At 33.4% G+C, this 27026-nt stretch overlaps 1 protein-coding gene across 1 annotated transcript; it reads right to left on the minus strand.

The window, feature by feature from the left end:
- Nucleotides 1–1276: 1276 nt before the first annotated feature.
- On the minus strand, nt 1277–26847 carry LOC102805148 (transmembrane protein 184B-like). Its single transcript, XM_085502142.1, has 7 exons — nt 26479–26847; nt 8753–8918; nt 8211–8301; nt 7799–7966; nt 7169–7338; nt 6512–6729; nt 1277–4824 (listed from the first exon to the last, which is right to left on the minus strand). Exons 1-7 carry the CDS (start codon nt 26704–26706, stop codon nt 4561–4563), a joined length of 1305 nt encoding a protein of 434 aa, XP_085358268.1. The 5' UTR covers nt 26707–26847; the 3' UTR covers nt 1277–4560.
- Between the last annotated feature and the right edge of the window lie 179 nt (nt 26848–27026).

A 27026-nucleotide genomic window follows, 5' to 3' on the forward strand; every position in this document is an offset into this window, starting at 1 on the left:
CATTGAAGTGTTCTCTGATATATATGGGTTTTAAAATACAAATGTACCCAATTAGCTTAATTTTTAATTAGCTTAAGGTAGAGATGCAGGTTCATGGGCACTTGGGAGTGAAATTTTTTTTTTTGCTTTTCCCAGAACTTCCAAAAAAAATTGCTCCTAGACGCTTTGAACTTTTGTTTTTAAATTTTCACAAATGATTGGCAATGTGTTTATCTTCAAAACGCCGTCGGGGCATTGTTTTTGGTTGAACATTACAACAATTGTACAGACAACTAGCCTGGGTGTTAATTTATGCATAAACTTGAAGTAGTGAAATTTGAGCTGCTGCCCTGGTAGACAGTTTTCAAGACGGCATTTTCTTCATAGTAAACAGATGTACTCGTAAACCAATTTTGACAGGAAACAGAAGCATGGTTTAGAAGCCATTTTTTTAAAATCACTTTTGACCAAAAAAACACATATTTCTGCATATTTCAAACTACAGTGTCCATAAAAAAAAATACTAACAACATTTTAAAATTCATACAATAAGCTTTCCGAAAATATAGTTTTGTGGACAAGGGAGGTCATCTTGGTTTCCTAATTAACTAATTAAAATACATGTCGGGTAAACTGCATCTCTACATTAATTAAAGTTACTGTAAATTGTACATGTACATGTATAAGATCTTTTAGTTCAAGTTTTCAGTATTGCATGAAGCTTCAGATGTTTGACCACTACATTAGAGACAGATCATTTAAAATGGGAAGAAGGAAAGGGGAGGGAACTTATCTTCAAATGCAATTTTTCTGAACAGTCGCTCAATATTAATATTGAATGTATGGAGTGGTTTGAGTCAAAGTGACTATATATAAACCCTTCAAATGAAATCATATGAAATAACAGGCATGTTATTAATGGCAAAAGTATTTTTCACCCTTGTTTTTATGCCCTGGGCTTTGTCCAGATATTTTCAATTGGAGAGATCTGCAGATGTAATGTGAAGTTCCACACACAGACTGTCTACAAGTAGTTGCCAAACTACTAGTATAACGTTTATACAGGTGTAAATTACAAAACATGCCGTAGTTCAAATACCAAATTTTCTACTACCTGTATACCACATGGTGAGACACTCTTGTTGAAATCAAAATAGTTATATGTATTGCACAAAACCACCTTTGATGGCATAATTGAATGCTTGTGCGCTTTGAATTATAAAACACTGAACGAATAATTGTAACAGTCTTATTAACTCGTACACATAGGACGTTCATGACAAAAATAAACACTAGATTTGAATGCTTTTAAGTTTTATTTACTTTACATCCACATAACATTTTGGGACACTGGAGGCACATTTCTCTTTCTAAAATGTTAAAACAACTGAAACAGAATAAATATACAAACATTCTGAAGTAATATGCTAGTTACCACTTATAACTATTCGCACTGTACAAAATATTCATGTTAACTATGCAAGATTTAATTAACCTAAAGTAACATATATCTGATAAAATATAGATTTTTTTGACACTCAAGTTGTATCCAGTGACCTATAATATATATATATAACGACTGCACAAGATTTAATAGTAAACTATCATTAAAGGGCTTTACATTAACATGCTACTGTAGAATATTTTATTTTAGCTGGAATTAATTTTCGCTGATTTTTGAATGTAAAATATAAGAAAAAAGGTATATTCACTGGATTTTATTTTCACTGAATCATTTCTTCAGCGAAAATTTATTTCAAGTGCAAATTAAGTATTTGACAGTATATTTGAATACCGGTCGTCCATCTAGGTATGATCACCAAATATACCTTGCATTGTCACTTAAAAAGTATGATCTATAGATTAGAACACAGATTGGAGAATATAGATATGGTTATATGCATAGGGTAGCTACACATAAAAGCTACGTCAATATTTATAATTTCAAGGGAAGACACTTGAGTAGGGCAAAATGTAACAGTTACACAACAAACCAAAAACAAGTTGCCAAAACACTGTAAATGGTCTTGGACTCTTTCACACGTATCCAGGTTGGGGGGGGGGGGATTGTTTCACATTTTGTAACATAGAACATATGACAGAAAAGTGATGTCCCTTGCCTGTATAGTGTCTAATGTTAACATAGACCTTAGAAAAGTATAAGGTGGGACGTTGTCATTAGCTTTGTGTCAGCACATGTATCTCTAGAAGAACAAGGGACTGACCACACCTTTTTTATTCCCGGTTACCCAGACTAAAAAGGAAACTAGTACACAACTCATGAACAAAATATTCAGTAATTCTTAGAAATGGTAGAGAATTCAATCCAAGTACGTGTCCTTAATAATACTGGTAAACTACAAGAATCATTAAAATTGATCATTTTCATTTTCAAAAACTGATCTGGTCATGTGCCACTCTGACACATATACATCCCTAATTCTAAAAAAAAATGTGGCATTTTTTTTGCATAAAAATAAATATTGGGATGTCTTTCACTTTACAAATTGCACACTTTTTCTAATAAAACAATCTCAATACAAAACAAAGTATGACAAATAAGATTATTCAGCACAACTATTTTGTGATTATTTTTTTTGTTCACAGTTACAAAATAAAACCTAAATTGATGAAGTCGTCATTGCAACATCAAGCGCTAGGACAACTATAATATACCAATATTTCTAGAAAACAGTTATTTACAAAAGATAGTCGTCTAGTTCATATTTGGCAATACCAAACGCTTGACCCACACAAAGGTCACACATCCTTGTGGGCATTTTATCAAGTTGGTATAAATTCATAAGATTAGTATGTATATTGAGAGGGGGGGGGGGTTGTAGTCACCCTGACAATCTAAGCAGCATTCCACCAATGCCTAGCTATGATGCTAGTAATATCTCTATCAGATTTGGTGGAGTGGAAATTTTAATAACTGACCAATGATATCCCATAGTGTGCAAGTTTTGCATAATCTGAATGGGTAATGAGATATTACTAGCACCATACCTAGGAATTAGTTGAGTGACATACAGCAAGTAGAATGCTCCTTACATTCTAGACTAACTTAACAGCCAATTGGCCAATCAGATTTGACATGGCTTACTTTGAATGGATGTATGAAATGTTGTGATTGGTGGAAAACAATGGAATTCAATTTAGCCAATCTTCATAATGTTCATCTACATGGTAAACCAATATATATATACATCAATATATTTACATCCTACAAACTTTTCCAGAAAAAAAAACAATATTGACAAAATCAACAGTTGCAATAAGTTTTATCAGCAAGTATTTACAGCAAAAAATAAAATGATCTAAATATTGAAGACACATCTAGACATGCATAAGTATTGTACATTGCCCAATTCATATGGCTTTGCAGTATGACACATACGCTGTTCTATAAATACAGGAATTTCTTGAGACTCAATGCGACAGATATTACACGAAAAACAATATAAAGTACATTGTGTACTTTGGTCACAGAGGGCGCTAAACATCACTTTTCATCCTTGCTTCCAAAATATTCTTTTGTGAAAACATAGGCAAGGTACAGTTGATGGCATTATCAGAACTCAACAGGAGCCAAGACTGACACTCTAACTGTATTATTTTTAGGATGCATCTTTGCAAAAATATAGTTTTAATTAAACTAGATAATGTTTTCATATCAACTTTCGCAATTTGAGGAAATTCATGAGGACAAATTTTGTGAAAGTCGGTGCAAACTTGTGGTCTTATGAACTCCAATTAAAATTATCAGCAGGTGTTTGGTACAACATTTCGTCAAAAAACACAGCTTAACTTCTTTGAAATTAGACAATACACCTTAAATTATAGATGTAAGTCAATGATGGGATAAACTTGACCTGTTTGAAAAACTAAAAAAAGAAAGAAAAAAAAACATATATGCGTCAGAAAACAAATAAACTATAACATTTTGATTCTCTGTAATAAAAAAAAAATATAAATGTTTTTTTTTTTTTTTAAATAAGACAACACAACACTTTGTACATAATTAAATCTACACACACACATGCAGGATATTAATCTTGACTAATGTAAAATGTAAACCTGTTTTAAAAACAGTATACCGTAATGATAAGTTGACGACACTCAACACAGTTGTGCCACAGAGTAGTGGCTTCCATTGCTTAGTAGCAGTACAGTGGCTAACCAAAGCATGCATCTAGCACATATCTGCCATGGGCACTATATATATTCATTTAGAACTGTTAACCATAACTAACAATAGGCTAAACCCCTCTCGAAATAAAAATTAAGTTTTCCTTTGCACAGCTGGAAGTTGATTTTTAGAAATCTCACTTTGGTCATTTAGTTGTATTCTTTGAGGGAAACAACAAAAAATGATGGGTAACAACATTGTCTATAATGTTGTCATAGATACCAACAAGTATTACATAGTTTATCATACCAGTAAGGTATCTATAAGGGGACATTACACACACACATATGTTTAATAACATATATATTTAATTAAACTTTTTTTTCACTATATGGCAAAACTTGTCCGATGTCTGAACCATGATGTCCCACAATCTTCATCACTGACATTTAGAACTCTTCATCAGAGCTCAGTAAAGTGGTTTTCTCAGTGTTACTTAATTTGTGTTGTTTTGAAGTTTTTCCTAAAGATCCATTTTTCTTTCCACTTGACAGGTGCAATTGTTTTTCTTTATGCATGTTGTCTGCGATGTCATCATTGATACTGCCTTGACTCTGCTGGGTGTACTGTTGATAAGCAGGTGAGAAGTTATGGATAGCATCGTTTACGATGTCTTTTGGATTCATAGTTTCCTTCAAACTGTGAGAGATGCTCTGTATATAAAGAGAGAAATATACACCATATGTTAGCATAGCAATGTACTGCAGTGAGATACACTATATGTTAGCATGGCAATGTACTGCAGTGAGATACACCATATGTTAGCATGGCAATGTACTGCAGTGTGATACACCATATGTTAGTACGGCAATGTACTGCAGTGAGATACACCATATGTTAGTACGGCAATGTACTGCAGTGAGATACACCATATGTTAGCATGGCAATGTACTGCAGTGAGATACACCATATGTTAGCATGGCAATGTACTGCAGTGAGATACACCATATGTTAGCACGGCAATGTACTGCAGTGTGATACACCATATGTTAGCACGGCAATGTACTGCAGTGAGATACACTATATGTTAGCATGGCAATGTACTGCAGTGAGATACACCATATGTTAGCATGGCAATGTACTGCAGTGAGATGCACCATATGTTAGCATGGCAATGTACTGCAGTGAGATACACCATATGTTAGCATGGCAATGTACTGCAGTGAGATGCACCATATGTTAGCATGGCAATGTACTGCAGTGAGATACACCATATGTTAGCATGGCAATGTACTGCAGTGAGATACACCATATGTTAGCGTGGCAATGTACTGCAGTGAGATACACCATATGTTAGCATATCAATGTACTGCAGTGAGATGCACCATATGTTAGCATGGCAATGTACTGCAGTGAGATGCACCATATGTTAGCATGGCAATGTACTGCAGTGAGATACACCATATGTTAGCATGGCAATGTACTGCAGTGAGATACACCATATGTTAGCATGGCAATGTACTGCAGTGAGATGCACCATATGTTAGCATGGCAATGTACTGCAGTGAGATACACCATATGTTAGCATGGCAATGTACTGCAGTGAGATACACCATATGTTAGCATGGCAATGTACTGCAGTGAGATACACCATATGTTAGCGTGGCAATGTACTGCAGTGAGATACACCATATGTTAGCATGGCAATGTACTGCAGTGAGATACACCATATGTTAGCATGGCAATGTACTGCAGTGAGATACACCATATGTTAGCATGGCAATGTACTGCAGTGAGATACACCATATGTTAGCATGACAATGTACTGCAGTGAGATACACCATATGTTAGCATGGCAATGTACTGCAGTGAGATACACCATATGTTAGCATGGCAATGTAATGCAGTGAGATATACCATATGTTAGCATGGCAATGTACTGCAGTGTGATACATCATATGTTAGCATGGCAATGTACTGCAGTGAGATACACCATATGTTAGCATGGCAATGTACTGCAGTGAGATACACCATATGTTAGCATGGCAATGTACTGCAGTGAGATACACCATATGTTAGCATGGCAATGTACTGCAGTGAGATACACCATATGTTAGCATAGCAATGTACTGCAGTGAGATATACCATATGTTAGCATGGCAATGTACTGCAGTGAGATACACCATATGTTAGCATGGCAATGTACTGCAGTGAGATACACCATATGTTAGCATGGCAATGTACTGCAGTGAGATACATCATATGTTAGCATAGCAATGTACTGCAGTGAGATACATCATATGTTAGCATGGCAATGTACTGCAGTGAGATACACCATATGTTAGCATGGCAATGTACTGCAGTACACCTTGTGCCAGCATAATATAATGTGATACTGACCTGCATGGAAGATCCTCTTCCTTGAATATACTCTTCAGACAGATACACAGAGTGTGGGAATGCAAATCGTAAAGCCACTGCAGCAAGAAACATTTCAATGCAAACAAGGAAATCTTGAAATCCAGCGGATATAGTTCCAGCTTCCATCTTTAGTACTTGTTCACTGGAGTAGATGGAGGAGATCACCCCTGATACTTCCAATATGGCCAGTAAGACACCTTGAAATAGACAATCATAGAACACATTTACTGCATTGATGGCGGTGAAATCATTTAATTTAATAGTTCCATTGCTTCTTATATTTTGTTGAGTGTCTTTAACTTGGATCAAATTCAACAGAAACAGTATTCATGAGTTATCTACATTGGATATTAGATTTTGTCAGTCAGTGACCAAGTAATTTTTTTTTGGCAGAACAAGCTAAATGCACTGTTAGATACATGTTCCAAGATTGTATGGATTCAGTTGCAGCATAGGTAAACGTAAAAATTGATTGATATGCATTGACAATACAAATGACAGCCCTGCTCACCTGGCAAAAACTTAGATGCAGTATATACATTGAGAAACATAGTCCATGTTTTGAGAAATGTCAGCTTTATATTCATGCAACTGAACACGGTAAAAAAGGAATTTGAAAGACATAAAAACACCAACCTTGCCAAAAAGAGAGGAAAATTACTGATTTGACAATGCAGAATTTTAAAACTGGATCAAACGGCGCTAGTAGTTCCTTGGTAGCTTGGTAGAATAAGAAGAGTGCATATAATGCCAAACTGACAGATATATTATAGATGATGGTAATGTAAAGATACCCACCAGTGATGCTGAAATCAAACAATAAATCAACATGTTAAACCCATGTACGATATTTTCTCTCTCAAAACAGTACAATAGTTCATAAATGATGTAAAAAAGCATTATGTAATTTGTTTAATTATTCATGAAGTGAATACAAAAACAAGATTAGCAACAGATGTAATTATGAAATAATATTGCAAGAGATTTGTAAAGTTTATTGAGATTCACAGCATATAACTCAAAAGCACAGTGAAGTAACACAGTCGGGTGGGTATAAACGGATCTTCTTTGTCAGCGCACATTGTACAAATTAGATTTGTTTGATGAGTTGAACATGATATGGTTACGTCAATTCTATTTAAGGTGAGATCTTAACACAATTACATCCATTGTTAGTGAAAAGCATAACCATGTTATGTCATTTTAGCCCTCTTAGTACAAGTGAGTGGAGAGTATATTCTCTAAGTGAAATGAGCGACCACTCACCTCCAATCACCGTCTGCATACTTATTGAAAGCCTGCAGTACAAGAGTGAGTAAAGCCATTGTTGGTTTTATAATGCAGAACTGTAAAGTGGCCTGTTTACAGAATCTCAGGAAACCAATGGAGTAGGTTCTTCCAGAAAGGCAGCATGTACACCATAACCAACTTGATCTGAAAGGAATAACACATATATGTAATATGTAATCATGTCAGGTCATGCAACTGTATGCAGTAGTTCAATCAACTCAGTAAATGATGCCTGTGTGCTCATGCTGTATTAAAAACTGGCAAATAAACATGACCACTTTCCAAGTCTGGTGTTAAGAACAGCAATGCCGGAATATCAGTTCTTGGTAGAAATATTACATCTCAGTTCACATGGTAAATGGTCAGTACAGTAAATTACAGTACTTACTTGATTGGTTGTCCACGAATCTCTGACATTATAGTACTTTCTCCACCAAGATATTCATAACAGAGACTCAGAAAGTTATATATCACAAAGGCTGAGAAGAAAATAACAAATATATTGAAATCCCATGCATGGTAGATGATTAGCATAGTGTGTTATGATTATTTAGTTGGATTTAAATAACTAACACTGAAAATTGCTATCATTGTTTATATTAATGTAGCCACATCAGCTGTAATTTTGGTACAATTATGCACTGTCATGAGGTATACTGCTTGATTTTAATGTTGATTGTTGTCAGATGTGCGTCTCATGCATTGTAAATAAAACATGTTTTTGTTTACATGATATTTAAATGTATGCTAATTTGGGATTTGAGTCCATATTTGTTTTATATGTGAATTACTGTGAAGCGCTTTAATTTTGCAAGTCAAGAAAATTCACCAGTTACCTCACGAATTCCTACAAATTATCTGTTTATAGTACAGTTCATGGTGCGATGCATACGCGACACTGCCAAGTAATGTCATGTGACAACCACATACCTTCATAGCAATCTCGTATACTGTTGAAATAGACATAATAGTGATCTTGTCCAATAAACAGCAAACTTATCCAGGAATCAAACGCATAAATGGGTACAATAAACAAAATTCTAACAATCCAGCGTTGTTCATTGGGGCAGCTGTAATATCGAAGATGAAGATATATCTACAGGTAATAACAGAAGAACAATAATTTTATTAATGTAATGAATTCTGTACATGATATGCATGCAAATTTACTGACACACAGGTTTACACTGCATAATGCCAAGATAATTATTACCTCATTGTTAGAGGTGTTGGTTTGAGGAGGCTTATGAAGCATCCACTCAAACCAATCAGCAATATACAACACAGTCTGGGTGTAACTTTACATTTCGCTAGCTTTAATGCTGTAATGTCTACATGTACATGTAGCTAAAAAACATTTCAATGTTGAGTAATTTGGCCATTAGAGTGATTGAAAGCTGACGTTTATCAACTACATGTATTAGTTATTGTCTTCAAACAATAAATCCCATCATGCATTGCTGTTAGCTTTGGATACACATAAACACAACTAACCTAGAAGGTATTGTAGAATACTTTATTTTCGCTATTTTCGCTGAAGGAATGATTCAGTAAGAATAAAATCCAGCAAATATACTATTTTTCCTATATTTGACATTCAACAGTGAAAATAAATTCCTTACAAACACCCAAAAAGTCTTTTCAGCGAAAATGAATTCCAGCTACAGTATGTAATGTTTGATGTACAAAGTTCAGTACAAGACAGTAGTAACATGAGTATAATAGTTGTGTTATATAATCCAAAGAAAAAGACAGAAAACAACTTAAGAATCTGGTGTGCATCTCAGACTAAATTATTAACAGGGAATGCTTCACATCAAATATAAGCCATATCTGATCATTGAACATAGAATACTACAAGCAATGTGTTATTTAAAAAAAAATTAATCCTAACTTAATCCACAGAATTGCTCGATGGTGTTAGACGAACTACATTTGATGTAGTTATCTTGTGAATACTGTAAATTGCAGTATAGATATTATTTGACATGTAGAAAGTGTGAAAATGTTGCCAACAACACAACCTTATGTTGCCTTAAAAAGCTAGTTTAGTTAACCTTAAAATCACCATGTATATAAATTATGCATATGACATATGATTCCAGATATTCAATGGGAAACAACACTAAAATCAGTCAGCAATTTTGAATCAAAACTTGAAACAAATTCATGTTAATATTACAGAAGATCAGTATTCAGGCATTAGTCCATTTTTAACTATTTGAAAAACAATATATACAATCAATGTATGTAACAATGTATGAGATGCAGGCCAGGAACAGCAGAAATGTTTGATTATGATGTATTTTTTATAATACAATGATCACCATTCGTCCATTTTTATATGGATTGTGGAAAATGCATTTGCATATATGTGACATGATGTATGAGGAACATATATAAAGTTTGAAATTGAACATAATCAGTCAAAGTATATCACAGATAAGGCTCTTGAACAGTATTCAATCGAACGAAATGGCTACCAGCTGGCAATTTTGTATAAAACCTGAAAAGGAAATGACGTGCACCAAGGTCTCATAATTTCCAATGTATGTTCAAAGTTTGAACAAAATCCATCTGTAAAGAACCAAGATTCTGTTCTAGAAGGGCAGAAATGCCTGATTTTGATGATATTTTGAATCTGATCAACAAACAAATAAATGTGCATAATTTGTGTAACATGATGTATATTATGAGGTTAGAACAGTCAAGGTATATCAGATATAAGGCTCTGGAACAGCATTCAGTAAAACAAAACGGCAACCAGCCAGCCATTTTAAATCTGATCTGAAAAAAGAGATTAGTTTTGACAGCACTATACATGTGTGACATTTGGTGAGTGTGTCTGTCTGATTTGGAGGGATCTTTACAAAGCACAATCAGAGTCTTTCATAGACTGTGTAGCCACTACTATCAAACTAAGAGAAGAGAAGTTCAGTACATTTGTTATATGGATTGAATATATGGGGATTCAGGGATAGATGGTACATAACCATGTGTAATTTGATGCAAGGAAATAATGACTTTATGAGACAGATTTCTTTTGGCAGTACATCAATACATGTACAGCTGTAATATTGAAATCCAATCACATGGAAACTATGGTAGTATTACACAACATCCCTCCCTAGAAATATAAATAATCTATTGTAAACACATTGACTATTTGCTGGTTTTTAATATTGCTATTTTCACCGATAAAAAAAATCCCCTGAATTAAATCCATGTGAACAATAGAATTCACTGTAGTACAAACATACAAGACATTAGGACCCTCATGCAAAACATGTATCAATGCATTAACGACGTGATAGCTGATTAGTAGTCATAGTGTAACATCAACCTTTGACCTCCTCATTCCTATAAACACAACATACTGGTGATTTGACTGGATTGTTATCTAGTGTCTAATTAACAAACGGTTCAACTGTGGATTCCACATGCATACAGATCACTGGTGAAAACTTTGTCATTTCAGGAAATTCATTGAATACGTGAGGATGGCTGGTATTACCAGATATTGCCAAAGGCACATCATCATTGCATGCTGAATATTTTACACAGTAATTGATCAAATGCTTTGAATACATACTAGATAGTTGATAACATTTGATACACAAAAGTCCAGTTTCTTCCCTTTTATTTTATTGTTATTTTGACTTATTACCGGTATAATAAACTACAATGTATTGTTGATCACTTTATTAGACTACACTTTATTTCAGCGTTTGCACAGTAGTTAACAAAGATATTATGTAGTTAACATGGATCAAAATTAAGGCCTGTCCACCTTTTTCAGACAGGCATATTTTAGCTTGGTACAAACTACCTGTCCCTGTGTACAGGTGAATATGAATGTTTTACTAACTGACTAAATCGGGTTTTCCAAAGTTGCTAATCTTCAGAAAGTTGCTTACAGATGTTTTGAAGACTTGAAATGATGAGAGCCGGGAATCACAATGTTTTGTTTCAAATAACAAGTTTCGCTAGGGACAGTTACATCATCAAATTGAACTTTTTTGTTCACCAACCTGTCCAATATACAGGCAACTTTAATTTTCCATTTCAACCCCAACTGTTCCAGTTGTGTAAATCATTTGTTACAAACTATTACTCAAAACACACCAAACTATAGTAACATGTTTTGTAAAAATTAATTCCAGCAAAACTATGGTAATACATTGAAAAATTCAAGCATTATGAAATAGAAAAAAAAAACAATTTTTACACAAATTTTTACTCATTTTAAGATTCAGAATAAAGATTAAAACACAATCATCAATGTGAATATGTAAAAGTAATCAGACATCTCAAAAAGTAACCATGGTTACAGGAACAATCTCATCACTGGCATCTTTGCTGGTCACCATGGAAATATGAAACACAGATGTCAGTTGAGATAACTGATAGAAAAACAAATTATTTTTGACCTCTGTTGCACAGCAAACTAGAGCTTCATGTAGAGATAATGAGAGTACTGTAATCTTTGTATTAGACACACAGCATACTACGATCTCTTTATTTGACGCATACCGTGATCTCTCTATTTGACGCATATTGTGATCTCTCTATTTGACGCATATTGTGATCTCTCTATTTGACGCATACCGTGATCTCTCTATTCGACGCATACAGTGATCTCTCTATTTGACGCATACCGTGATCTCTCTATTTGACGCATACAGTGATCTCTCTATTTGACGCATACCGTGATCTCTCTATTTGACGCATATCGTGATCTCTCTATTTGACGCATACCATGATCTCTCTATTTGACACATATTGTGATCTCTCTAATAGACGCATATCGTGATCTCTCTATTTGACACATACCGTGATCTCTCTATTTGACGCATATCGTGATCTCTCTATTTGACGCATATCGTGATCTCTCTATTTGACGCATATCATGATCTCTCTATTTGACGCATACCGTGATCTCTCTATTTGACACATATTGTGACCTCTCTATTAGACGCACATCATGATCTCTCTATTTGACGCATACCGTGATCTCTCTATTTGACGCATACCGTGATCTCTCTATTTGACGCATATTGTGATCTCTCTATTTGACGCATACCGTGACCTTTCTATTTGACGCATACCGTGACCTTTCTATTTGACGCATATTGTGATCTCTCTATTTGACGCATATTGGGATCGCTTTATTTGACACATATTGGGATCGCTTTATTTGACACATATTGTGATCTCTCTATTTGACGCATACAGTGATCTCTCTATTTGACGCATATCGTGATCTCTCTATTTGACGCATATCGTGATCTCTCTATTTGACGCATATTGTGATCTCTCTATTTGACGCAAATTGCAAATTGTGATCTCTCTATTTGACGCATATTGTGATCTCTCTATTTGACGCATATCATGATCTCTCTATTTGACGCATACCGTGATCTCTCTATTTGACACATATTGTGACCTCTCTATTAGACGCACATCATGATCTCTCTATTTGACGCATACCGTGATCTCTCTATTTGACGCATATTGTGATCTCTCTATTTGACGCATACCGTGACCTTTCTATTTGACGCATACCGTGACCTTTCTATTTGACGCATATTGTGATCTCTCTATTTGACGCATATTGGGATCGCTTTATTTGACACATATTGTGATCTCTCTATTTGACGCATATCGTGATCTCTCTATTTGACGCATATCGTGATCTCTCTATTTGACGCATATCGTGATCTCTCTATTTGACGCATATTGTGATCTCTCTATTTGACGCAAATTGCAAATTGTGATCTCTCTATTTGACGCATATTGTGATCTCTCTATTTGACGCATATCGTGATCTCTCTATTTGACGCATACCGTGATTTCTCTATTTGACGCATATCGTGATCTCTATTTGACGCATATCATGATCTCTCTATTTGATGCATATCGTGATCTCTCTATTTGATGCATATTGTGATCTCTCTATTTGACGCAAATTGTGATCTCTCTATTTGACGCATACCGTGATCTCTCTATTTGACGCATATTGTGATCTCTCTATTTGACGCATATTGTGATCTCTCTATTTGACGCATATTGTGATCTCTCTATTTGACGCATATTGTGATCTCTCTATTTGACACATATTGTGATCTCTCTATTTGACGCATATTGTGATCTCTCTATTTGAAGCATATTGTGATCTCTCTATTTGACGCATACCGTGATCTCTCTATTTGACGCATACCGTGATCTCTCTATTTGACGCATATAGTGATCTCTCTATTTGAAGCATATTGTGATCTCTCTATTTGACGCATACCGTGATCTCTCTATTTGACGCATACCGTGATCTCTCTATTTGACGCATATTGTGATCTCTCTATTTGACGCATATTGTGATCTCTCTATTTGACGCATATCGTGATCTCTCTATTTGACGCATACCGTGATTTCTCTATTTGACGCATATTGTGATCTCTCCATTTGACGCATATCATGATCTCTCTATTTGATGCATATTGTGATCTCTCTATTTGACGCATATTGTGATCTCTCTATTTGACGCATATTGTGATCTCTCTATTTGATGCATATTGTGATCTCTCTATTTGACGCATATTGGGATCGCTTTATTTGACACATATTGTGATCTCTCTATTTGACGCATATTGGGATCGCTTTATTTGACACATATTGGGATCGCTTTATTTGACACATATTGTGATCTCTCTATTTGACGCATATTGTGATCTCTCTATTTGACGCATATTGTGATCTCTCTATTTGACGCATACCGTGATTTCTCTATTTGACGCATATTGTGATCTCTCCATTTGACGCATATCATGATCTCTCTATTTGATGCATATTGTGATCTCTCTATTTGACGCATATTGTGATCTCTCTATTTGACGCATATTGTGATCTCTCTATTTGATGCATATTGTGATCTCTCTATTTGACGCATATTGGGATCGCTTTATTTGACACATATTGGGATCGCTTTATTTGACACATATTGTGATCTCTCTATTTGACACATATTGTGATCTCTCTATTTGACGCATATTGGGATCGCTTTATTTGACACATATTGGGATCGCTTTATTTGACACATATTGTAATCTTCCTATTTGACACTTTAACTGCAATCTGTATTTGACGCATACTGGAATCATACCGCAACCTCTCTTTTAACATACCGTAATTATACCATAATCTCTATTTCAAGCATACAAAACAATATATATATGGAACAAAACAAATCAAATTCTGGTGGCTCGTTACCCACAAAATGAGATTGAAAAAATTTAATTACAAATTTGTTTACAATGAATTGGAGATCAGATTAGTTTCATTTTGGGGAATGCATGTGGTCATGGTGACTTACCATCTTTAGTTTTGGAAAACAAGTCACTATATTCAATTGTGATGTGTTAACTGAGGAACACACAAATTTAATTTCTTGTTTATTCCGCCATTTTTAGTTACACCAACGGAACTACTTTTTACATATCAATACACTTGGGTGATCAGGTGACATATAACACCATTAGAAAAGTATGTATTCTGATGCATGCAATAAAGTACGTCCCGAAATATGTCACATCAATTAATAAATGAAATCTTCATGATGTGTCACACTATACATGATTATAAAGGAGTATTTTTTTTACAGATTTGAACTGCTTTATTTTCACCATCAATGAAAAATTCTTAATAACTTGCAGGTTAAAATAAAATTTAATTTTTCAAAAATTAAGTATATGTGCTTACATAAAGACCCTGTCCAAACACATTAAACAGATGAGAGTCAGGCTAGGACACAAATGCAAAATGTAAATAAAAGAAATAACATTCATCTGAGAACAATTACAATAATTCTGATGTAAAATTGTCAAAAATACTCTATGATACCAATATAAACATTAGTAATTAATCTATTTTACTATTTCTAAATTACCGATAGATCTGTTTTTTATTACAATATGGAGTTTTGAAAGCAAGTCAAAAAACAAATTTACATATTGAAATCACAGTGACTACACTGATTTATACTAGAAATAGACCAGGATGGACTATAAATACCATATGGTCAAACTATCATGTTGATTACAGTACCCATATGTTTGATGAATTTCAATTTTAATCTGCTGCACCCAGAGGTGAAATTTCAAAACAAGGGATGCATACAAATTGCAATTTAAAACATCTAATCTTGCTACATGCAGTCTGGCATCGAACAACAAATGCCACTGTTTGTTTTTCTTCCTTTACAATACAGCCTTCAAATCTTTTTTTGCCATATTTTATCCAACCAAAATTTTGGTGCACAATTTTGCACATTTTTATGATTTTATAATGACTTTCCTGATAGAACCTGATTACAATTTTAATTTGTGAGATGTGACAACAATGGACTAACACTTTTAGTGTGTAATACTTAACGCATTGTTCTGAGTATTGAGACATATTGCTCTGGAACAATGAATATATAAAATTTGAACATAATCAGTCAAAGCATGTCAGAGATATGGCACTAGAACTGCATTCATTAATACATAATGGCCACCAGTCGGCCATTTTAAATCCGATCTGAAAAATAAAATGACGTGCATCAGGAACCCGTAATGTCTAATGTATGTACCAAGTTTGAACAAAACCAATCCATAAATGCCAAAAATGCTTGATATTTGATGATTTTTTAGCACAAAAATGGCAACCATTCGGCCATTTTTAATAGGATCGTCAAACCAATACATCTGTATATCTATGACATGAATATTTAAAATTTTAACATAATCAGTCAAAGCAAGTCAGAGATATGGCACTAGAACAACATTCATTAAAACAAAATGGCTGCTTGTTACAGTCGTGTTAAAACTACACATGTAGCAAAGCTGTCTCGTGCATACTCTCAGGGCTGATTTGATTACTAAACACACGGAAGAATATATCCAATGAGATGACAAATCCACCTCTCCTATACCATACAATGTATCGTCACACCCACTAGTAATCAAATGATATGTTACAATGGGTGACACAAAGGCAGTTCAAAGTATCTATATCCCTTTGATTTGTAGTTATCTATCAATGAGAGATTTTACTATATTGTAGATTATAAATGACAACAAAACCAAACATAGACACTACTTTCACCGTAGCACTCTGTCACTAGTAGGTATAACTAACAAGAATTGATTGGGTGATCCCTGCTTTTTAATAAACTGTAGTGCAATTACAAATAGTCACTTTTACCACAAAATAAAAAAAAAAAATGTGCCACTGAAAAATTATATTAAAAAAATTAAAAGAAAAAAAAAAAAAAAAAGAAATATGTATTTGTGTTTTGTGGCCAACGGAATAAAATCACAACACGGATAAAGATCTTATTTTAATTCACTATTGCTGAAATAACAAATTCAATTTATTTCTAACACGATTTGATACACATTTGATTAAATGTGCACTGATGATAATATCTATTTATACACTTTATAAATGCATTATTCCTTTGTTATTATGATTTGTCCTCATTTTAATTATTTGCTAGTTAATACAATCCCATGATGCAATGCACATGATAGATTAAAATGAATTGGCTATTTTTAGGTCACTAGTAGATTGATATAAAACACACTAGTGACTCTGCACTCACTAGTGCCCACATCTCTGAAAATTTCATTACACAAGAATTTCCGTAGGCAGAATAATAATCTTATATTTTTTTTTATTAATTCTAAAAAGCAGTTACAAACAATGTACATACAACAAACTTATTTTATGTTGTTATGACTACCTTGATTCACCGTAGAAATAATTGACATGAGAAACATAAATTTGAGCGACAAATATACACTCATCATAATAATAATGTCATCAATGCCGTCAGAGTTGCCATGGATACAGTGTTTCAAGTATACATTATACTTTGGGTATATTAAGATATTAACACACACGTATATTTCATCATATAAAACGGCAAAAACAAATCAACTGCTACAACACAACTCTACACAACTCAACTACAAGTATATGTATTTATACCAAACACATTGACTGTTTGCACATAGCTACTGAATTGCACGCAACACAGTGACATCTACCCAGTGGAAGCCTTGTAGCGCTATATCTTCCCTAATAAACACCCCCTACTGCTCAATGGGTCCAATTACACATTTCATTATTTTGATTCATGAATGATATTATTCAGATTGTAAACAAGCATACATGTATCATAATTTATTTCATACGTGTAACACTAAATGGACAAAGCATGCATGCTATGTTGAGCGAGTATGCTAAAGGCATTATGCTGTTATCTATACGGTTATGCGAACTAAGGCAATATACCATTATCTATACCATTATGCAAATGAACTAAGGCAATATACTATTATTTATAGGGATATGCAAATGAACCAAGGCAATATACTATCTATACGGTTATGCAAACGAACTAAGGCAATATACATGTACTATTATCTATGCCATTATGCAAATGTATAGTGTTCACTAATGCAAATGTATACGAAATGCATACATCGTCAAAACAGCTACTGCAGTGAGATTAATTGATAATACATGAGAAATAAAGATTAGATTAATTTGTAAGTAGCACCAGTATTTCGAGTGATTGCATGAGTATCTACACAGTGGATATCAACAAAAATAACATGTAATGCTTATCCACATAGCAATACTGTATTAGTTACATGACAATGACCTTGTACTCCTTGGTTCATGTCATATCATATGGCACCAAAATTCTTTTCCGGAATAAATATGAAATTCAGACAAAATATGCCTTTTTTATTCAACTATAACAGTTTCATAGCAAAATGTCAATGAGAATAGATATATTCAGCATAATAAACTGAACACACATGGGATGGACATATCATGATAATATTAATAATTTATTATTTCTATTCAAATCAATTTCTTTACTCATAAGCCATGTGCTTATGACACAACGCTTTAGTTAACACTGTTCAGGGTTCCAGACTTACATAACTATGGTCAATGATACAGAAGCAGAAAGATAATTATATTTCAATAAATTACATGTATGATCAAGGTGATTTTTTAGGGGACAAAGTTGAACTGAATTTACAATACAGAAACATCAATTAGTATTTCACTTATTAATATCTGCAGATGGGTAACAAAGCTTGATTAATTTGGTGTCACAAAGATTGCAGATTAATCAGCTATGCATATTACGACATGTATGGAAGGATTCTGCCAGGGTCCATATAAGCTGTGAGCACAGCTGGGCATGTGATGACCTCACGATGACAGAATACTGAGGTTTTCTGATCCACCATACATGTATAAAAGGTGCTAGCACAAACAATTTAACAAAGTAACTGAAAATTAACAGGTAGACCAGACCAAGTCACACATCGACTATCAATATTGTTCTGCTGCTTATAACTGGACAACTAGAAATTTACAAAATATTTTGATACTTTTTTTTTTTTTACATCAACCATACACCAGGTTTTGAGCCTTAATTATTGATAAGCAATGATAATTACTGTAAAATGACTAATTTTCACTGGGTTTAAATTTCGCTGATTTACCATTTCAGGCATATTCAGTGGGCTTTAAATTCACGGTTTTATCATTTAGATAATGTGTTCCATGCTCAATTTTACATATTCACTGGGTTTTAATTTACCACATTTTCCAGTCAACGAAAAAAGCTAAATTAAAACCCAGTGAATAATAAATCTATTTACAGTATTAGATAGTGGAACACAATACAAATACATATGGTTCTCAGTCAACTGTTTACACTTGCAAACAAATTATGCCCACTCATTGCTCTCTCCAGTGCTGTATAGAAGCATAGCTAACCATGAAGCTAAGGATTTTTTGAAAACAAGAAAATGTAATACAAAGACAAAGTTTCTCTTTCATATGTAAATTATCCAGAGTCATTTTGCATTATATAAAATTAATATTCTAAAATAATCAATATTTGCTCTTGAAGTTATACATCTGATAATAGCACTAAATATATGACATACTGTAAAATACTTTATTTTAGCTGGAATTAATTTTCGCTGAAAAGACTTTTTGGGTGTTTTGTATGGAATTTATTTTCACTGATTTTTGACAAGTTTAATGGCAAAAAAAGTATATTCGCTGGATTTTATTTTCACTGAATCATTCCTTCAGCGAAAATAGCAAAAAATTAATTCTAAGTGAAAATAAAGTATTCTACAGTACTGTATTTGCAAAAAACAAAAACAGATCTTCAATAGCAGCACACATAAGTGACCTGGCTGTCATACAAGAACATTGTGGTAGCCAAGCAGAGCAATGCACATCTGAAATATGGTTAAACCCACACAAAAGTATTTGGTTCTTGCTGTCAACTTAACCTTTTCAAGCACCAGTTCCCTCTTTTCATTACAAATTCACAAAAAGGTCCTGTTTAGTTTGCAATTTCAATAAGAAGATTGGAACAAAAATAGCCCAAACCTTTTTTTAGTAAAAACTGAAAATTAAACAATACATGTATTGGACAGCCACCCATACATGTATGAACAAATCCACTCTGTCATCTATGACGGCGGCGGAGCTAAAAATACAGAATGAACAAATCTGACAGAGGTCCACCCAAAGTAACTACATATCAAGTATCAAACCAATTGAGCTGACAGTGCTTCGTTCATCCATTATAACAATAATTAATTCCCTACAGTGCAATATTGGATGAGGAGTTGATTCTATGGAGGCATATTATATTATACAATGTACTCAATTATCAAATACATAACATGCATATCCCCACAGTGTGAATGATGTAATACAGAAGACATAAAAAATGTATATTACATATTTATGTCACATTCTCCTGACTGCCTAAAGGTTGTCCTCAGCTTTCAGGTTTGTATACGGTAACTGTGGACTGCAGTAAAAATGGTCCATTTTGACAAGTTCATGTGTGTAACTTCAGAATTATTATTCAACCTCTTTTTTTTGTATTTACAACTTTTTTTTGAGTTTTGTTCTAAAGAATTGGAGGCAAATTTCACTAATGAGCAGAATCACCACAGTGTACGCAAGACATTTAGGTAAAATAAAAAAACTGTGGCATCAACAAAATTAGCATACCAGGCATACGCAATGATATATTTGTATTCAGTGTTATTTTAGCAATAGTTCCACTTTCAACACTCCGCTGTGTTGTAATGTTGAAATATGTATGTGATAAATATATATGATCTTAAAATATTTTCCCCTAGGTTGATTTGAGCAGCTTTGATTGATACAATACTCTGGTGGTAAACACCTATATCAGCTTACATCAACCTATGAGATAATATCATGGGATTATATATAAATATCACACCTGCCCATTATTTAAATCATGTAATAGAAATATTCCAAGCAAACTGAACTGCATTATTACCATATATTGATGCAAGGATCAATGGACACAAAGTTGAATACTAGTGTTGTCTAACAAGGGGCTGCAAGCTAATTAACCTTCTACTCTTTTCCATAATGACTCATTAGCAATGACTCATACTGTGTGTTAAGGAATACAATTTAGCCGTCTACTTTGTTGTTCTCCCTCGGCAAATAATGTTGGGCAGTCACTAATCTGCACATTTTATTGTATTTATTGTTATTGTTATTGTATCTATTGTTTATTAAAAAGTTTGGGATTCTTACATGTACTCTATAATGTTCAGGGGGAAACCCAATTAAAAACTAATGGAAACGAAAGTGATCATTTGACAATTTTATAAAAATTGTCAATACTACATCAATAAATACATTAATATAGTAACAGTATCAGCATCAAGCAAGCGTTTTACGGCCCAGTATACGCAAAGCTCCTGGGAGCTTTGCCGATTTCAGTAATAAGCTTTTGATGAGGTCACCCGGAAACTGCCCTGTTTCTGTCCGAATACGAACAGGTTCAACTAGTCAAGTAGTAAAAAAAAGCTGCTTGGTGTTTGAAAAATTAATAGAGATTGTTTCAAAGTTCAAGGAGCCAAGAATCCTATCATATTTATTGCCAGTACAAAAAAGTAAACGAAAGCGGCTAATTATATTCATGCAGTTTGATCTTGATGATTTGACATAATGGTATTTTACTTAAAAACTGTAACGCTGATCCAGTGTTTTATTAAATTTGCGTAGTCACGATGTTATGAATTATGGCGTATGAGTTTTTATTTCAGAGCGATATATTGGGAAATGAGGTGCATAGTTTTTATTTCAGTGCGATCCACTATAATTTTTTGTTATTATTAGCTATAACGCAAGTCGTCCAATGTTTACATCGGCAAAACAAGGTGACACAGCTAATATTTACGGCCATTAATTTTATGAAGTCAACACAGCGCTAAGAAATAGATCAGCAGAAACCTTGCTACAATGTCCTAAAAATGAACAAACATTTAAATGTATTTACGCTTAAGTTGTCCTATTTTTATACAGCGAGTGATGTTCTTTTGGAGTTAAACAATGGATTTTCAGTTTGTTCCAGTCTGCTGACGAAAATGAGTCGCTGCACTGAATTTTCAGCTCATGAATATTCTTGCATAAATATACATATCGCACAAAGCTCCTTGAAGCCTCGGGATACTAAGATACTGGTTTGATTTTGATCACCTCCCTTAAATAATAAATTCATAGATGGATAGTAAACTAACGACGTCATATCTTTTCTCTGTATTGTAAAAGTGAGTACAGCAAAGGCATCACTAGTATCATTCACTGGGTTTTAATTCACTAAAATTAAATCCAAATGAACATATAAAATAACAATAGAAATCATTGTTTCCCTGCCAAATTTGCGAACTTAAAACCCAGTGAAATCGCTCAAAAATCAAAATAGTGAAATTAAATGTCAGTGAAAATAGTTTTACAGTATAAAGAAACAATGCATTAATATATCATCATAAGCATTTTGCGTGAAAAATAAAAGCTGAAAAAAGTCATCATATTTATGTAAAAAAATAAATTACCTACGGTAACATTCATGTTTCTCAAATAATGTAGTGTTAACCTTAATGTTACTTATAGAATAACACAAGATGAATTACATAAAAGTTCCTAAAAAATTATAGTACAAAACATATATAAGCAAAATTTGGCAAGGAAAATATTAGTCAATGTGTTCCTTAATTAATACTACGGTATATACATATACATTAATCTTAATGTACTTTATAAAATAATATAGCATAAATTGTAAAATAAAATCCCTGAATTATAGTGCGGTAATATATTTAATTAAGCAAAATAAAATACTAGCAGGATTTGAAAAAGGTTGGGAACACTAGACTTGTCACTTTTTTTATTTATACTCATAACAACATATTGGTTTACTACACTTATTTAATTGACAGAACATAACAACAACATCTACCATGATATATGTACGTATTTCTCATGGATTATATCTGGTGTAATCGAAAACCACCACTTGTGACTACCATGTGATTATAAAACACACAGATAAATAGGGTACATGTATCTATTATACAAGTAAATCATTTACAAATACAGATAAGAACTATTTTCAAAATATTATGGTCTTGTACATGTACTAGGTACTAAGTAAAGTTGACCCAAATCACTTTGGAAATGCTAGCATGATAAGTGCTCAGTAACTTCTCCTGTAGTAATATTAATAAGAAGATAATTTTTTTTGCCTTTAAAATTGCAAATGAGTCAGGTGATATACTTACATCATTATTACATCACATATTACTCATGACTATGGACTATGTTAATGTCTCCCTCCTAAATGTAAGCTTTAAGTCAGCACATTACTGTACTCGCTGCCAGACATACATGTATGTTCAGTAACGACTATTTTCCACATTATACAGTACATTAAGAGATATCTGAAGTCGCTGTGAGGCATAAAGTGTTTGTTCAGTAACGACTCCATTTTCATTAATATATTGTCACATTAATTAACTATTTTTTTTTCTGTCAGAATTCAGTAGGTTAATTTTCAACCTTAATGACAGGTAAGGCAGTAAAATACATGTATGTTTCAATAAAATCTGTATGCATTTATAGTTATAATGTGACTAATGTTTTGTAAAACTGAGTAATATTATAACAAACTACTCAATAGATAAATTGATATTATTACCTACAATATTGTTGTATGGATTCAAATATTAAATTTAACCTGACTCCAAATGTCAGTACCAATCTAGATTTATAAATGGATGGTCATTGATTTGATTCTACTGAATGCAGTAAGAATACATGTAAATGTAGGTACCCACCAAGAATCTAAGTCAAGGTCAAAGTAAGGCTCGAACTTTGGATATCTGAGGGTACCCAATTTCAAAACCAAAATTTCTAAAATGCTTTGGACTGATTGGAATTGTGAAAAAAGTACAGTAGGGCGATGAGACAATTGCCTCCACAGCCTCCGAGAGTTATGAGCCCTGGAGTATTATTGAGACACAAATCGATTACACTAACATATTTGTTATATTCACAGAATATATAAATTATCTAACAAGATTCAACAATAAATTTTGCACCGATGAGTCTTGCATTGTACATTACATATACAGGTGAATTTTAAAGACTAGTAGTCAATACACAGGTCAAATGTTATATGCTGCAAGATACTGAATAATTTAAACGCATGAAATACGTAATTGTTGTGACTGGGTAGAGAGTTCTCAGCACTCATTTTTGTAAATAAAACATGTTCAGTAAGGATGGTTTTCATTCTTTACATCCCTCATAAAAATTTTCTATTGAATTTCTATAATTTTTTTGTAGAATTTCTATAGATTTTCCATACAATTTGAAGCTAATAGCTACTCCAATGTTGTTTCAGATATAATATCTACTAAAATATTAAGAGGTTTGGAAACAGTAATTACTGAAAGTGCAGTAAGGCAAACAATAACACTATTGTTAACTTATATGGATGGCTAATCCCCCCCCCCCATTAACATCTACTGAGTATCCTTTGTATTGGTGTGTGCACAAATTCCTATACATGTACTGGTCAGCAGGATATAATTTCCTCCAGTTTTAACTCAGACCTCAGTTTAATCTCAGTGTAATACCCCAGATGTAGTCATGTTTTTAACAAATCCTAATAACATTTATCAAACATTTAACCAGGTTATCATAGGATACTACCCTTATAAATTATCAAACAACTTTATTGCCCAAAATGTTGACCCATTAAACTGGTCACAGATACACTTACATGCACATACATATGTAAAATACTGTTTATTACAAACATTTTTGAAAGCAGAATGGGAAATAATCATCATCTTTATTTCTACTCACAAAATTTATGTAATAACAAGTTTGTGAGGTTTTTGTTTCCAAAATTTGCACAAACAGAATAGTTTTTCAGTATATTTATTTATGTGCCTTATATTGATTTGTAGATTGTACATTGATTTGTAGATTGTACATGTCTAACACCTTGGAAAAACATATGTACAATTGTCATTTATATCAACAGAAACATTTACACACAACAAACTATGGCTGTTAAAATGGAGGACATATGTGGTGAAAATATCACAAGGCTTCCGAATAGTGTATGTTTCAACAAAAATTTGTTTTCTCAGTACTATGGTTTCAATGAATAAAGAACGGGTAGACAATACACAGACAGAGGGCAGCTATTCTGAGTTTAAAAATGAACAAGTTACTGAATTGGTGGATTGACACAATAAAGAGCAGCCAGACAAATCATCTGTTTATAAAAATGTGATAAAACCCCGGAAGACAGAAACGGTCAGCATTTGTATTAGCCAGACACACAGATGACATAGTGACTCATATACTGAATATACAACTGTATATGTATGGACGACATAATCCCAGACAGCTGTCACTTCAATCCATGTTGTGCAGAATAAGTTGAACAAAACAAATTAAATTAAAAGGTATTTTCATATAAATTTATGTAAATGCTCTATATGAAATTTTTTCAATTAAATAACAATTTATTTTGCCATGTCCTAAAAATGGTTTACATATAATACTGCAACCATACAAATCAGTGCAGTCTTGTTTATCAACAGGGGGCAGAGAAGTCGCTTCTAATTAATTAACTCACCTAATATTGCCTGGCACAGTTTAATTAATGGCTATCTGGGTGATTAAAGTGTCATTTCGAAATGTATGATGTCACTACTTATTAATAATACAACCTTCAATTTCAGCATAACAATGATAGAAAAATAAGATGAAATGTTTATTTGTAATAATATCATTTAATTATACGGTATTCTCAGGTGACTTGTATAATGTAAAAACCGTAATAATTATGTTGCCGTGACAAGTACTATTCTCTCTCTATTATTTACACACAAAATTATTACCGGGGGTACCCATAAAGTTATAACGTATGATTATAATGTGGGCATACATGTAGGTATAAAATAGAAAACTAGTTTACCATAACAATACAACTACTATCAATATATGATACGTACATGTAGTGATGTACGTATCTATTATTGTACTAAAAAAAAACAGGAAACCAAACATAGATCCCCGTAGATTTGCATGTAGACCTGATGTTTACTGACTACCCCGGTAGTATAAACGATTCGATTCACTTGAATAATTCATTTGAAACGATAATAACATCAGAATAAAATATAATATATTGATGATGAGTATTTCTTTACCTGATGGCAAGTGACGACGATCGCCAACCAAGCAAATGCGCCTGATATACCTCTGGCTACTGGAGTTTGCAGCCAGATTATCGGGGTGGTTTCAATGGGTTTTGCCGTTGATGTCACATCGTCATCATCCCAAGGCGATCCAGTGGAGGTTGTGTCCATCGAAAGAACCGTAGTCGCTATGATCGAAGCCACAGTTCCCGCCTCACTTGAGGCATTTGATGACGCCATCAAAACTCTGTGTTATACTGCACGAGGACTACTGTTAACGATACATCTACTCAACAGAAATAAAACTGGAAATACTGAAATCTCAAAGAAAATATCTCCACTTCCTCTCGGTCTCTTCCTATCCAAAAATGGCTGACACTCGTGACGTCATTCAACCAATGATTCACGCAGTTTTATACAATTTAGCAATATGGCAGTTTTTAAGACAATCCTTAGCATTGTTTCTCTACTATGTTGATAATAAATATACTTGAAAACTATTATAAACAAAATTCCAATTAATATTCAGCCTACTGCCACACTATTGCAGAATACGTAAA

Source organism: Saccoglossus kowalevskii, chromosome 8 (assembly GCF_978046115.1).
Source record: "Saccoglossus kowalevskii chromosome 8, keSacKowa6.1, whole genome shotgun sequence".
NCBI classification, from domain to species: Eukaryota; Metazoa; Hemichordata; class Enteropneusta; family Harrimaniidae; genus Saccoglossus; species Saccoglossus kowalevskii.